Source organism: Aotus nancymaae, unplaced genomic scaffold (genome assembly GCF_030222135.1).
Source record: "Aotus nancymaae isolate 86718 unplaced genomic scaffold, 86718_ANA_hifiasm-v0.15.2.pri h1tg000025l, whole genome shotgun sequence".
Classification (NCBI taxonomy): domain Eukaryota; kingdom Metazoa; phylum Chordata; class Mammalia; order Primates; family Aotidae; genus Aotus; species Aotus nancymaae.
This window is the reverse complement of record NW_026988438.1, coordinates 24,620,314-24,636,180: the sequence shown is the minus strand read 5'-3', so window position 1 is coordinate 24,636,180 and position 15,867 is coordinate 24,620,314. Positions and strand designations below refer to the sequence as shown.

At 38.4% G+C, this 15,867-nt stretch overlaps 1 protein-coding gene across 3 annotated transcripts in view; it reads left to right on the top strand.

Moving 5' to 3' along the window:
• Positions 1 to 15,867, top strand: part of ANLN (anillin, actin binding protein) — a 62,617-nt gene that overhangs the window by 45,126 nt on the left and 1,624 nt on the right. For all 3 annotated transcript variants that reach the window (XM_064380452.1, XM_021669348.2, XM_064380451.1), the window contains 3 exons: positions 3,563 to 3,649; positions 7,741 to 7,848; positions 13,347 to 13,519. In XM_064380452.1, coding sequence (XP_064236522.1) covers positions 3,563 to 3,649; positions 7,741 to 7,848; positions 13,347 to 13,519 — 368 coding nt within the window. The remainder of the gene's footprint in view (positions 1 to 3,562; positions 3,650 to 7,740; positions 7,849 to 13,346; positions 13,520 to 15,867) is intronic.

The following is a 15,867-nucleotide window of genomic DNA, read 5'->3' as shown; positions in this document are numbered from 1 at the left end:
CAAATACTCAACCATTGTCTCTTAAAGCTATTTCTTCTGCCCTGGTCTCTCCTTTCTGAAACTCCACTTAATGTAGACTGTTGACTATTTTTCCACAGGTCTGTAACATTCTTTCTGGTTTTCATTTAATTCTCTTTTTCTTTGTGCTTCATTTATCAGTTCTTCCAGTTCACCTGTTTTTTTCCTGATGTGATCTAGTCTACTGTGAAGCCTATCCAGTGAATTTTTAAATTCAGACAGTTTTTTAATTCTGAAATTTTTATCTGGATCTTTTGCATGTGTGTGTGTGTGTGTGTGTGTGTGTGGTTTCAATTTCTCTGCTGAAATTCTCCATCTTCTCACTTAATTTTCTCCATCCTTTCCTCTAAATATTTTAATGTTGTATAAATGTTTTTGTTTCCTAATTCTAACATTTAGATCATCTGTGGATCTGCTATTGACAGGATTTCTTTCTTCCGCTTGATAAGTTCCATGTTTTCCTACCTTTTTACATGTCTTGTAATTTTTTAATTGTAGGCTAGATATTATATTAGAAAAGAACAGTAGAGACTGAAATAGGTAATAACTTGTTCTTTCGTCTTTCAGACTGTATAGATTAGGGATTGGTCTCTTATATAATCAGAAATTGAGCTGAAATTAGGCTATGGATAGATTTGGTTCAAATTTTGCTTTAAATGCTTTGAGAATGGTGTCAGGCCCCACCTTTGAGCAGAACTTTGAGATCTAAGTACTGCACGTCTACAAGATTTCTCTCTGCTTTTCAGACCTGTCTTCAACCAGCACTTACTCAGCAAAATTCCTTTTGGGGAGAACTGGCAGGTAGGGAGAGCTAGCTCTGCCTCCGCTTCTTCAGATGCCAGTCTACCTCAACCCATGCTCCACCATTGAAGGCTCAACTGATTTCTCTTTTTCTCTGCAAAATTTGTTGCTTATGGCAAACTTGCTTCTCTGCTAAGTCGCTAAGAATATTTTCTTACATATTTAGGTTCCTTTCCTTTAAATACTTCTTTTTGGCCTGGCGCAGTGGCTCATGCCAGTAATCCCAGCAATTTGGGAGGCCAAGGCTGGTGGATCACTTGAGGCCAGGAATTCAAGACCTGCCTGGCCAACATGGTGAAACCTCATGTCTATTAAAAATACAAAAATTAGCTGAGTGTGGTGGTACATGCTTGTAATCCCAGGATTACAGGAGAGGCTGAGGCACGAGAATCACTGCATGACTGAAATTCTATACTCATTGAACTGCATCTCCTCCTATCTCCTCCCTCAGTCCCTGGCAGCCACCACTCTGGTTTCTGTTTCTATGAGGTTGGCTGCTTTAAAGGTCTCATATGTTGCTTCTCAGCCTTTTGGATAAGATCAAACCACACTGGTGTATTTTTTTTGAGACAAGATCTTGGTCTGTTGCCCAGGCCAGAGTGCAGTGGCATGATCATAGCTCACTGCAGCCTTGAACTTTTGGACTTCATGTTAAGTTGAATCGTGTAGTATTTGTCCTTCTCTGACTAGCTTATTTCATTTAGCACAATGTCCTCAAAGTTTGTTTATGTTGTAGTGTATGACAGGATCTCCTTTTCTATGCTAAAAAATATTTCATTGTATGTATGTACCACATTTTTTTGGTCTCTTCATTTATTGATGGGCACTTAGATTATTTCCACCTCTTACCTATTGTGAATGATGCTGCAATGAACATGAGAGTGCAGATATCACCTCAAGAACCCGGTTTCAATCTTTTTGATAAATAACCTGGAAGTGAGATTGCTGGGTTATATGGTAGGTTTCCTTGTTTTTTTTTTTTTTGTAAGACAGTTTTTGTTGTTGTTGTTGTTTTGAGATGGTGTCTCGCTTTGTTGTTTGGGCTGAAGTGCAATGGCACTACAACCTCTGCCTCCCAAGTTCAAACAGTTCTCCTGCCTCAACCTCCTGAGTAGCTGGGATTGCAGGTGCATGCCACCATGCCCGGCTAGTTTTTATATTTTTATATAAATATTTATAAAAATATAAAAACTAGCCGGGCATGGTGGCATGCACCTGCAATATGGGGTTTCACTATGTTGACCAGGGTGATCTTGAACTCCTGACCTCGTGATCTACCTGCCTTAGCCTCCCAAAGTGCTGGGATTACAGGCGTGAGCCACTGCGCCTGGTCCAGAGTTTTTTTTGTTTTTGTTGTTCTTGTCACCCAGGCTGAAGTGTAATTGTGCGATCTTGGCTCACTGCAACCTCTGCCTCCTGGGTTCAAGCAATTCTCCTGCCTCAGCCTCCGGAGTAGCTGGGATTACAGGCATGTGCCACCATGTCCAGCTAATTTTAGTATTTTTAGTAGAGACAGGGTTTCACCATGTTGGCTAGGCTGGTCTTGAACTCCTGACCTCAGGCGATCCACCTGCCTCAGCCTCTTAAAGTGCTGGGATTACAGGCATGAGCTACCACACCTGGCCTTTCTAAGAGTTTTATAATTCTAGATCTCATACTTAGGATATTATCCATTTGGGATTAATTTTTATAAATGGTACGAGGTTGGAAGTTCACCATCACTCTTGGTACATGTGAATATCTAATTTTCTCCGCACCATTTTTTGAAAAGGCTGCTCTTCCACTTTAAATGGTGTTGGCATCCTTGTCAAATCAGTTGGCCATAAGATGTATGGGTTTATGTCTGGACTCTCAATTCCATTCCTTTTGTCGATATGTCTGTTCTTATGCCAGTACCACACTGGTTTTTTTGGTTTTGTTTTTTTTTGAGACAAGATCTTGGTCTGTTGCTCAGGCCAGAGTGCAGTGGCATGATCATAGCTTACTGCAGCCCTGAACTTTTGGTCTCAAGCGATCCTCCTGCCACAGCCTTCCAACTAGCTGGGACTACAGACATGTGCCACCACACCTGGCTAATTTTTTTTATGTTTAATAGAGACGAGGTCATGCTATGTTATCCAGGCTGGTCTTGAGCTCCTGTGTTCAAGTGATCCCCTCTCCTTGGCCTCCCAAAGTGCTGGGATTACAGGCATGAACCACCATGTCTAGCCAGCCCACACTGTTTTGATTACCAAAGCTTTGCATTATGTTTTGAAATTGGGAAATATGATTCCTTCAACTTTGTTCTTCATTTTCAGTATTGATTTGGTTGTTTGGGGTCTCTTGCAATTCCACATGAATTCAAGGACCGGCTTTTCCATTTCTGCAGTTTATTGTTCTTTATTGCTGGGTGGTATTGTATGGTGTGAGTTTACAGGTTGGTTTATCCGGTTTCTTACTGAGTGTATTCTCCTGTTGATGGAGAATAGATAAACACAAGTATTGTCTTCTGTTTTCCTTCTCACATTAACTTGAGACTTAGGGCTTTTGGTTTTGTCAAGCTTTACCTTGAATGAATTTATTCTTCAAAAGTATTTGTTGCTAAGGAACCAATGGCTTTTTGGCCATGCCTTTTATATTCCAACTTTAGAAAATGCTGTGTTTTCAAGTTGTAATAGTCTCTGTTTATAATTTATGCATAGTTTATGCAGAAAAATCACACTTTGAACCTCTTTTGCAAATAATTTACCTGTTTTCTTTGCAGGTCCCCTTTTTATCTTCTTTGGAAGGTCATATTTATTTAAAAATAAAATGTCAAGTGAATTCCAGTGTTGAAGAAAGGAGTTTTCTAGTAAGTAACATCACTTAGTCTTTAACTTTCTTTTTTCCATTTTGTGATATATGGACTTGTTTCCTATAGGAATGAGATCCTTTGTGATTAAGTGATAAGTTGGCTCAGTAAAGATTTGTTCCATGTCCTTTATATGGCAATCACTGTGTGGCTGTTGGAATGTAAAAGGCCACAAAAAATAATTTGTCTACTCATGAGCTTTTAGTTTAGAAGGGAGAAATACAAATGAACAGACAGGTACAATATAGTACTATAACAGCAGAAAATGGGGTGCATTGGAGTCAGTTGGTGGGTCTTGACTGTGGGTGGCGTGGGATAAAGGAAACTGCTGAGAGAAGTAATTTCTAAACCGCTGAGTAAGTTAGCCAGGGAGAAAGGGAGAAGTGCTCCAGATAGGGAGAGAATGTACAGTGGCTTGGAGGGCCCTTCTCTGTCACGCCTACCCAAAGAAAAGAAAGATGACACGTGCAGACAGTAGAAGGTGTTTCTGGATAGCTTGAGCTTGCAGTTTGAGTGCATATGTGTGATTGGTGGGTGGGGAATGAGGACAGCGACTCGGGAGGGAAGTTGGTTGGGGAAATGGGGCGAGAGTTCAAGGGCCTTTTAAAGAATTTGGACTTTATCCTGGAGTCAGTGAGTTGCTCTTATAGGATTTTACACAGAGGAAATTATCCAACTGGGGATTGAGAAAATCATTCTGACCGATGTGGAAAGCAGATTGGAGAATGACAACCCTGAAGAAGACTAGTCAGTTCCCACCGAGGTGGGAAATTTTAATGAGTTAAGTTTTACTTGATTTGAATTTTAGATGCCTGGAGATGTGTGAAAGTTCTGGGTTTGGAGCTCAAGATAGACATTTGGTAGAGGTAAAGATGTGGATCTCTGCAGCATGGGGAAACCCAGGGCAACTGGGGAAGCAGAGCCAACTCACTGGAGGAGTGCCACCATTGAAGGGACGGATGGAAGGAGGGAAGCCTCAGAGGAGACTGCAGGGAGAGAAACGGAGAATCTAGCATCATGGTTGCCAGTAGAAGAGAGCATTGAAAGGAGGGAGTGGCTAAGTTAGATCAGGTTCTGTTAGGACTGTTGGACTTATTACCAGGTGATCATTCTGGTGTAGGTGAGAGCAGATGCTGGACTGCAAATGGCTCCATAGTGAGTGGGAGATGAGGAATGAGCACAGGAGCTTGGAAACTCTTGGAAACACTTTGGCAGTGAAGAAGTAAGAAGAGAAGAATGTTGTGCTTGCAGAGGCATGTAGGATGAAGGGAGGATTTTGTCAACATTTTATTAAGATGGGAGAGATGTAAGCGGCTTTAAATATAGATGGGTAGCTTCTAATAGGGCCAAAGAGATTGAAGATAGAGGCCATGGAGGACCTGAACTAGGGCTTATGGGGTAGTTCATAGAGCAAAGTCTTGAGAATGGGAAGAATTAAGCCCAAGCCACAGTTCACAGGATTTATTTTATACAGAATTACAGCTTTCTCATCAGAGGAGGAAAGTATGTGTGTAGAATGCATAGAAGATTGTGAGTATGGTATAAGAGGTAGAGAAAATCAAGTTGCTTTGGTGTTCTCTGTGAAGCAAGAACTTGAATGATACAAGGGATGTTACAAGTCAGTTTGTAACTGCTGTCAAAGGTACAGAAAGAAGAGCTAGAGAGTAAGGAAAGCCCAGTGGCCTAAGTAACTGTAGCCGACTTCCAAAGGATCGGGAATTATTATTTAATAACAGTATTTTTTCCTTCCTTATTTGGTTTTATCACATGTAAATCCAGCAGATGGCACTAGATAGTCTTGGAAAAGCGTATAAATTTCTGAGTTGAAGGCAGTGTTTGCCTAATGATCTTTTATTTTCATGTAAACATTTTTATATTTAATGTAGACGCCTTTAGCAATGGATAGGGTCTGTTAAGGTAGCTGGTTCATTTGCATTTAACATCTCACCTAATTAATTTTTTAGCTGGGCTCTTAACTACCTTGTTAGACCTCTTCAAGTTTACTCTGTCTTGAATCCTATAGCCCATTCTTCTCACATCCATACTGACAGAAATGTAGTAAGAAAGAGCTCAGGACTCCCTGACTTATCTTCAGTCCTCTGCCTAAACATTGCATTTTAACTGCCTCTACCCGCTATAAAAAAATTAGAGGTAGCAATGGAGATGAAAGCTCCTCAGCTCAGCTTCCTTTCCTGATGTGCCAGGGCTGGATGGGAGAAGGGAGACTCCAACCAAAGAGACTGGTAAGTGGTTCTGACAGGGTGCCAGCTAGCTCTGCCTCCACCAAGGAGCAGCAAGAGGCAGGTGCTCTGGATTGGCAGCCAAAAGGTTCCGGTTTTGCTGTCTGTGTGACGTCACTTAATTTCCTTGGCCTTCCGTTTCCTTAGCTATAGAAACAAAAAGGCTGTTCTTTTCTTATTCCATTCCGATTATAGTAGGATGTCATAATAGCTGGTGTTAATCTTGTCTGTCAAAAGTTACCTTGTCTTTTACCTTTATGATGTAAAAGGTGAATGTCAACACAGGAGGGAGCTGGTGAGTCATTTGTGTTAACTTGCATGCTTGAGATTGAAATAAGATTCCTTTCTTCTTTCGGGGGCTGTGAGCAGTGTTGCCTAGAAAAATGCTGCTTGGGGAGGAAAATGGAAGGATCAGGGGAGGAGGAAAAAGGTGAGGCAGGAGGGCATATGGTTGGAGCAAGCTAATTAATCTACGGTTTCAATCTAGCTTGGTAACATTTGCTCTCACACATCATGGCCAGAAATTAGACTCCTAATTCAAGCCACCTTTTGGGAAATTTACATAAAACAGTAAATTGAGAAGAGTGTATATCCAACTGTCACAGAGTTGAAGTAAGGATTAGTTGAGATAATTTTAAAATACAGATATTCTTAGAATAGTCTCTCACAGCAACAGCCAAGTAATACTAGCTTATTATTATTAGCTTCTCAACAATCAGACAAGTAAAGTTGTGATATGAAGGTAATCTGAAATCAAATGCAAAGATGCATTTGAATCGTCTGTATCAGAGGGCAGCACAGCAGGCCCCACTGACTGTTTTTATAGCCTTTGATTGGAACAGAGGCTTATCTGCTTACTTAGCATCTGTGGCTGTTTCTGTGCCCAGCAGCTGAACTGAGTAGCTGTGGCAGGTACCTTATGGCCCAAAGTCTAAAATATTTACTCTCCATCCCTTATAGAAAAGGTTTCCCTGATCTGCAGCATTGTTATGTTTTTACCTTGCTTTATTCTTTAACAGAGAAGTTCCCAGATGAATGGTTTCTGTTTTTCCTTTTTAATGAAAAGTGAGGGCTTTTATATAGTTTAGGGATCTGTTATGACTATAGCTAAACAATAGTAGGTGAAAAACTTTTAGCCTCTACTTACGCTGTTTAAATGGAAGTGCTTCCGTGGAACAAAACCAGATGTTATTATAGTTGCCTATTCTGGAGTCCTGTCTCTAGTCAACACTACTGCCTTGCCTACCTTTGGAATATAACTAGCATTCCTAAGGATGAATGCCTGACTGCCGGGAGGCATCACTCCAAGCGGGTCTCACGGCCCAGCAGTGAACTTGGAGTTGCGATGTTTATCACAGTTATTGACCAAGGCCTGTGATCATAAGCTGACTCTTTTCTAATCCTGTTAGAAAACTTGATCTCCTGAATAAAGATTAAATCCCAGTCTTGCATCTTAAGATAGGTTTTACTTAATATGTTATCATTAGTTTTTTAAAATAAGTATGGTGTGATAATTTCATATTAATTCTCCAACACTAGAGGCATTTCCCTTATTTAAGGAGCATTTGGTTAGGGACACTACACTTTTTTAAAGTCTAAAATTAGGTAGATGTATTTAATTTAGGGTTGATACCTGAATGTTCTTAAATGCTTGTAGATGATGTTGAAGTAAATTTCTGATATGAATAATCAGTGATTTTCATTACTAAGGTAAAAGACATGAAATCGTACAAATAGATTTTGAGATATGAAATATGTCAACATACTGCAGTTAAAATACAGAATCAGTATTTCATTGTTAGGATATTTTCCTCAGCTTTCTAAAGCCAGCATTTCAATTGACTTTTCCAGACCATATTTGAAGATGTTAGTGGTTTTGGTGCCTGGCATCGAAGATGGTGTGTTCTTTCTGGAAACTGTATATCTTATTGGACTTATCCAGATGATGAGAAACGAAAGGTAATTTAAATTGTATTGGTTAGTGGTGAAAGCCCTGATTGACTTTCATGTAGTGTTCATGCAAGTGTTCTCTTTCGCTCCTATCACTCACCCAAATTAATTCCCCTTTCTGTGTACTCATTAAGCCATTGAAAATGTTCTTGTTGGCCGGGTGCAGTGGCTTACACCTGTAATCTCGGCACTTTGGGAGGCTGAGGTGGATGGATCACCTGAGGTCAGGAGTTTGATACTAACCTGGCCAACATGGCAAAACCCTGTATCTCCTAAAAATACAAAAATTAGCTGGATGTGGTGGAGGCTGAGGCAGGAGAATTGCTTGGACTCAGGAGGCCGAGGTTACCGTGGGCCAAGATCATGCCACAGCACTCCAGCCTGGGCGACAGAGCAACACTCCGTCTCAAAAAAAAAAAAAAAAAAAAAGCATTTTTCTTGTAGATTAATTTGTGTGGGTGTGTGTCTCATTTGTTTAAAATTTTTATATTCTATCCATTCCCTATGATGTGACCACTCTTAAAATACTTTAACACATATATTTTTCCTTCTTTTCTACTGGATGTTTAATTAAAATTTTTTGTTGACATTTGAAGTTGGAAATATTTTAAATTTAGTTTTTTATCTTATTAGCTAGGATAAAACAATAATGGAAACTCCCACCCATAGAAACAATGGTTTGTATTTTGTTTCTAAAATTTAATAAGAGGATTTTGTGTAATAAATTGTATCATGTTTTTAAAGAAGTTAATATCATTGCCCCAGTAAGATTATTTATTATCCCCAAACTGGAAAATAGAAATAAGCAGAATTAAAAAGGAAAATTATCCATGACAGACATAGCTATTGTTCATATTTTAGTTAGATAGCTTTTCAAATTTTTAAAATGTATAATATATAATAATTACGAATCTTTTAAAAAAGAAAAGCATGCTTTTTATAATCTGATTTTTTACTTGATAAAATATCTAATGTCTTTCAATATCAGTAAAGATAAGTCTATAATGTTGTGTTTGATAGCTATGTGTTTTACACTGTAGTCATTAAAATTGTTAATATTTTAAAAATTTATCGTGAAATGTTTGAGACATTCAAACGGGCATAGAACAATTTCAGTCAACCTCTGTGTTACCATTCCAGTTGAAGCTCCCCATGTAATTCTGCCTGCCACAGAGATAACCTCTATCCTAAAATTATATATTGTTCCCATGCACTTATTTAAATTTTTATTATACAGATTGAATATCCCTCATCTATAATCCTTGGGGTTTAGAGGTGTTTCAGATTTGAAATCTTTTTTCCAGATTTTGGACTATTTGCATTATACTTGCCAATTAATTATCTCCTAACCCAAAAATTCAAAATCTGAGATGCTCCAATGGGCCTTTCCTTTGGAGTACCATGTTCACTCTCAAAAAGTTTTAGATTTTGGAGCATTTCAGAATTCAAGATTTTCAGATTTGGGTTGTTCAACCTATACATGTATATAAGCAATATATGTTGCTGCAATTGCATGTCTTTAAACATTATACAGATAATAACATACTGTATGTATTATTCTGCAACTTGTGTTTTTTGGGTCAGTATGGTTTGTGAAATTTGTCTGGGGTGGTGTGTGTAGCTCTGTTTTGTCCTCTTTTCTCTGTATAGTATTCTATTTAAGAACACATTACAATTTATCCATTCTCCTGTTTAGAGACCCTTAAAATTATTTCTAAATTGTTGTATACAGACAGTGCTGCTGTGATTCACTTTCTTCTCGTTTTCTTTTGGTTTGTGCCTTTTACGGCCCTCACGCAGGAAGATTTAGTTTCTTGTACACATGGATGAGAGTTCTTTTTTGCATGTTTGAATGTTATCTAGTAGCAGAATTGCTGGTTTGTAGGGTTTGCACATCTACAACTTGATTTTGTCAAATGAGTCGCAAAAGTGGTTGTACGATTTTCCATTCCCACCAGGGATATTTGAGAGTTCTCAGTTTTTCATATTCCCACCAACACTTCATATGTCAGGCTTTTAAACTTCCATCAATAAGGTAGATGTGAAATGTTCTCTCATTTAAAAAAATTTTATATCTTCTTGATTACTAGACTAAGTATCTTTTCTAAGCATAAGAGTGTGTATGGCCATTTTTATTTTCTCTCCTATGAACTGATTGTCTGTATATTATCCATTTTAATATTGGCACATTACAATTATATTTCCCTAGTCTTAGGCTTGACATATCTTTTAATTTATCTTTATAGTGTCTTCTCATGCACAGACTTTTCTAATGTTAAGGTATTCAGACCTGTCAGTCTATTGCTTTGTACTTTTTAGGGTCTAATTTAAGCAACTATCCTTACCCTGCAGTCAAAGATTTCTTTTATACCTCTTTCTAAAGTTATAGATGTTTATACTTCACATTTAATTTCCCTAGAATTGATTTTTTTTTTCCACCTGGATAACCAATTGTGCCAGCATCATTGAATTGTTGGTTCTTTCCCCTCTGTGTTAGGCCATTCTTGCATTGCTATGAAGAACTACCCAAGACTGGGTAATTTTTTAATTGGCTGCTGGTTCTTCAGGCTATACTAAAAGCATGACACACATCTGCTGAGCTTCTGGGGAGGCCTCTCAGGGAGCTTTCACTCACAGCAGAAAGGGAAGTGGGAGCAAGTGTATCATATGGTAAAAGCAGGAGCAAGCTAGTGAGTGAGCAAGGGGAGGTGCCACACATTTTTGAACAATCAGCTCATGTGAGAACTCATTCACTATTGTGAGGACAACACCAAGAGGATTTCTTGAGAAATCCACCCCCATAATCCAGTCACCTCCCACCAGGCCCCACCTCCAATACTAGGGATGACAATTGAACATGAGATCTGGGTGAATACAAATATCCAAACTGTATCATTCACTGATCTACAATGCCACTTCTCATGTGTATCAAGATGTCATTATATGTGTAGGTTTAATTTTAGGCTCACTGTTCTGTTTCCTTAGGTCTGTTTCTCTATCCAAATCTAAATGAACACAGCTTTAAAATAAATCTTAATGTCTGCTAAGGCAGGTCTCCTGACATACGCAGTAATGGACAGTGGTTCTCCCTTATCCTCAGCGGATGCATTCCAGGACCCCCAGTGAATGCATGAAACCATGGATAAGTACCAGACCCAATTGCCATCAGTCACAACACGTTTCTGTTGATGTCTTACACTCACAAATTTAATGTCTTTTCTGTTTTAATTAGGCACTTACCACGTACCGTGGTGGTAACTTTTACAGTTGAAAATGTGACAACGAAACTTGCATGAATTTCTTTTTCTTTACAATTTCATGGATAGAAAATTTATTCTTACTGTGTAGAGCTTGGCAACCTCAGCATATGATTTTTTTTCTTTCCTTATTAAGTCAAAAACTTTCACCTTTTCACTTAAAGGAAGCATTTTATGGCTTGTTTTTGGCATATCTACTCTTGCACTTTGGGGACCTTATTATGTCAGATAAGGGCTACTTGAACGCAAGCACTGCGTACTACAGCAGTTGATCTTATAACTCAGTATGCTGCTAAGTGAGTACTGAGCAGGTAGCAGGTATACGGCGTGGATACACTGAACAAAGCGGGGATCCACACCGCAGATGCGATGGTGGCAGATTTCATCATGGTGCTTGGAATGGCATACAGTTTAAAGCTTATGAATTGTTTGTTTCTAGAATTTTTCTTTTAATATTTTTAAACTATGGTTGACTGGGTAATTGAAGCTATGGAAAGTGAAACCATGGATAAGTGGTGGGGGCTACTGTATGACTATTCTTGGTCCTTGCTTTTTCCACACACCCTTGCATGCACACACACACACACATACACACACACCGCCATCACCCCATGGAAATATATATACATATATGTTTTACTTTTTGTTTCTTTTTTTTGAGACAGAGTCTCACTCTGTTGCCCAGGCTGGAGTGCAGTGGTGCGATCTTGGCTCACTGCAACCTCTGCCTCAGCCTCCCAAGTAGCTGGGACTACAGGCAAGCACTACCAGACACGCTAATTTTCGTATTTTCAGTAGAGCTGGGGTTTCACCATGTTGACCAGGCTGGTCTCAAACTCCTGAGCTCAAAGCGATCCGCCCACCTCAGCCTCCCAAAGTGTTGGGATTATAATTATGAGCCACTGCTCTTGGCTCCGTTTTGCTTTTTATAATTGAAAATGTTCAAATGTACACAAAGCAAAAATGGTATAATGAACTTCCAGCTTCATTAATTATTAGTTTTCAGGTTTCATTTATCTCTCCACAACACACATGCATTTTTGTTTAGTTGCTTTGCTAGGGTGTTTTAAAGCAAATACCAGAATTTATATTCTGTCATCTCTACGTTGCAGGTCTTAGTGGTGGCAAACGCCCCAAGGGAAGACAGGGTTTCAAATTGGTTTACTATTCTTCATTCTCCCTTGCTCATTGATTTTGGCCTTTGAAGGATATTTTTACTTTCTTGTGAATTTAATTATCTAGCATTTGGTGGCTTAATGGGAGGATTTTCAGACTATTTAATGTGCTATATTTGCTGGAAACAATACCGTGATTTATTTAATTAGTCTCCTATTACTGTCATTTAATTTGTTTGGGATTTTTTGCTATTATGAAAAAACAGTGACTATACATATTAAAATCTGTGTATACATATTATGTATTTGCTTAGGATACATTTAGGTAGAACTGTATGATCAGAAAATGCTCATTGTTAATGGTTTTTGATGACTGTTATCAAGTTGCCTACCAGTAATAGATCATATTATACTTTCACCAGTGATGCATAAGAATCTGTTACTCACTCCCTAACCAATCAACAGAGGTTGTTACTGTTTTTTCCAGACTTAGCCAATCTAAGATTTTAAAGTGGTATGTTCTATTTTTATTTTTAAAACTTCTGATAGAATTGACACATTTATTAGCTGTTGGCTCATTGTGTGTGCCTATATGTGTTCCTTTTCCCATTTTCAGGACCATTTGGTCTCATGAATTTTTTCCTGCACTTCGGCTCTCATACCACTGGAATTCATGGCTGCCAACAACCCAGGGCAATTGTTTGCCCTTATGTTTCATAGATACATAAAGAAATATTTACACATGAAATCTGATGTCTAGGTTTCCTTTTATAGAAAGAGGAGAAGTGGGTAAGGTACAGACAAAAGGCAGCTGAGTGTGTTTCTCATTGTTGTAGCTGGTTTTGGTACCTGGGGCTCATTATACTGTTCTTTGTATTTTTTATTTGAAGCCCTCCATAATAAAGAGCTTTATAGGATAGCTGGCAAGAGCTACCAGTTGATATTTTTGGGTTTTATTTTTATGTCTAGCTAGGAACAATAATAAATGTTGAATATGTTTCTCTAAGCCCAGTGTAACTAAATTTTAACTTTTAAATGAATGGCTTTTTAATTTTAATTTAATTTGTACCAACTTAATGCTTACTGACTTAAATAGTCTTATTTTCTGCTAATTTCTCTTAATTTGTTTTTAAAGAATCCCATAGGACGGATAAATCTGGCTAATTGTACCAGTCATCAGATAGAACCAGCCAACAGAGAATTTTGTGCAAGACGCAACACTTTTGAATTAATTACTGTCCGACCACAAAGAGAAGATGACCGAGAGACTCTTGTCAGCCAATGCAGGGACACACTCTGTGTCACCAAGTATGTATTGGCCTATAAATATTTCTGTCAACTAAGCAATTGATTGCCCATTATGTACTTGCCACTATGAGAAATATCAGAGATGGTCATTGACTTTGAAAAGGGCACAGCCATAATGAGAAAACAAAACACACACAAAGCAATAAGAGAACCATCTATCATAACTAAATTAACATAGTTAAGGAAAGTATAATACTCAGGTTGTATCTTAGCTTAATATTTTCTAGTATGCTCACAGGGGAGGCATTTTCCTGGCAGTTAGCTAATAATCTTTGGGTTAAGTTTCAAGATTTCATGTGTAGTTGAGGAGACAAGCATTATTCATAGAGACTTTACACATCCCTTCCTTCCATTCCCAGAATACCCTCATGTAATCAAATGACTCACAAAAACAATCTCATTCTATTCTGCCAATTTCTGGATGGAGATTGACAGAATAAAACTTTGGGGAGTACCTCTTTTCTAATTAACCCTAAGCTCAAGTGTAAGATACAAAGGTTTATTGCTAAGATTCCAAGATAGGTTCTTTTACTTGGATGCCTAAGAGAAGCTTGAAGACCAACTTCAATGTACAAAGTTGTCATTAGGGACAAAAGTTAGAATTTGATAAGATCTTTAGTAATTAGGCTGTTGCTGGATAATGCAGATATGGGGAGATTGGTAGAACTAGCTTTATGAGTTTCTAATGTGAAAATATTAGAAAGCTACAGCCAGGAGACACAATACTAAAATAGAACAGCGTTGCCCAGAGACTGCCAATTTGTTTTAAAATAGCTAGATAGAGGACTCATTTGATGGAAATTTTTGATGTCTAGATTACTTCCAGATTTATGCGTTTTAACTCATTTATTCTTTCAGTGGTTTTCTATGCAGTGGTGGAATCAGGCAGGGCAGGACAGGCAAAATGGTTTTCTAATCATTTTGTTTGATAGCGACCTGTCCATGGCCACCGTCAGTGGAGGAACCAACCAAAATGCAGTATCTACGTAGTTCCTGACCACAGCAGCCCACTTCAGCCATTTTGAATATCACTCACATTTTTCATATAACTTTATTTTTACTGGTTGCATAAACTCTCTTAGACTTCTGTGTAGACCTTCCCCTGTGATAAAAATAGCTAGATTATATGTTGCTTTAATTACTCTTTACCTCATTTACTTGTACTCTTTCTTACTATAAAATTATAATGTGGATGGGTACCCTTTGCCCAAGCATATGAGAGTGGTACTTCTCAGTTCAGTCTTGGCTGAGTCTTCAGCTTTGCTTATGGCCTAAAATTTATTTTGCTTTTTTGATCGTGAGAATATAAACATTCTGCAGTTCTGCATTCTCCTTTGCCTCACTGATGTTTCCTTACAGGGCCTTAAGTCTTTTGGACTTAGGCCTTTTACCTGAATTTAATGTACCTCATTTTCATTTCTACTAATTTAGCTTGCTGTCAATACTAAAGATTTCTCTTCTGATCTCTATTGCCTACTTCAAAATAGAGACTACACATTGAAACTAGAATGTTTTATCACATGGGGAGGCAGTACAGTGGAGCTTTGAAGTCAACAGACTTAAGTTTAAATCCTAACTCTGTGACTTACCAAACATAACCATGGCAGGTCACTTAACTTTGCTGGTGCTCTGAAATCTTCTGTGTCAAAAGGGAATAATAAACTCCACAGTGACAAGAGAGTTTTTTAAAATTTTGTCAGCCTCTTGAACCAGAATAGGTTAACAGAGACTTCAGACAATAGAGATGAATGAGTAAACACACTTAGCACAGTTTCGAGTACATAAAATGAGCTTAATAAGTGGTGGCGATTATAAGTGCAGTATTTTCTTCATTGACTACTAGGAGGTGATAAACTCCACTTATTCATGTTTATACCATTTCTATACCAATGGGGAGAACTTATAAAGTTGCAGAATGAATGCAATATAAAAACCTAACAGCTGGCTGTTCACTAGAAGGATGCTCTGGCTATGAGTTAGGGAATCCCCTCTTCCTTACCCTGGCCTGCCCCATCAACTAGTTATTTATTCAACTTGTAGCTAATTATGGATGCAAGGAAAATATTCTTAATATGGACAGAGAGGTTAGGATAGACGAAAGTCTTAGGATCTTTAGATAGTTTATTGTAAATACCATGTTCTACTAATATAGTAGGACAAATCTAGTGGGAGACAGTGTAAAACAATATTACCTGTAAAGCCAGGTGAAGGTCCACGAGTCTGTGATTGCAGCTGTTGGGGAACCTGACTCTGAAGGATATTGGGAGTGCCTAGATTCAGGCCTTTGATGCTCTTGCTGAGAAGTTGCCCACACTTAGTGGGTGTCCTATGCCATCAAGTTACCCAGG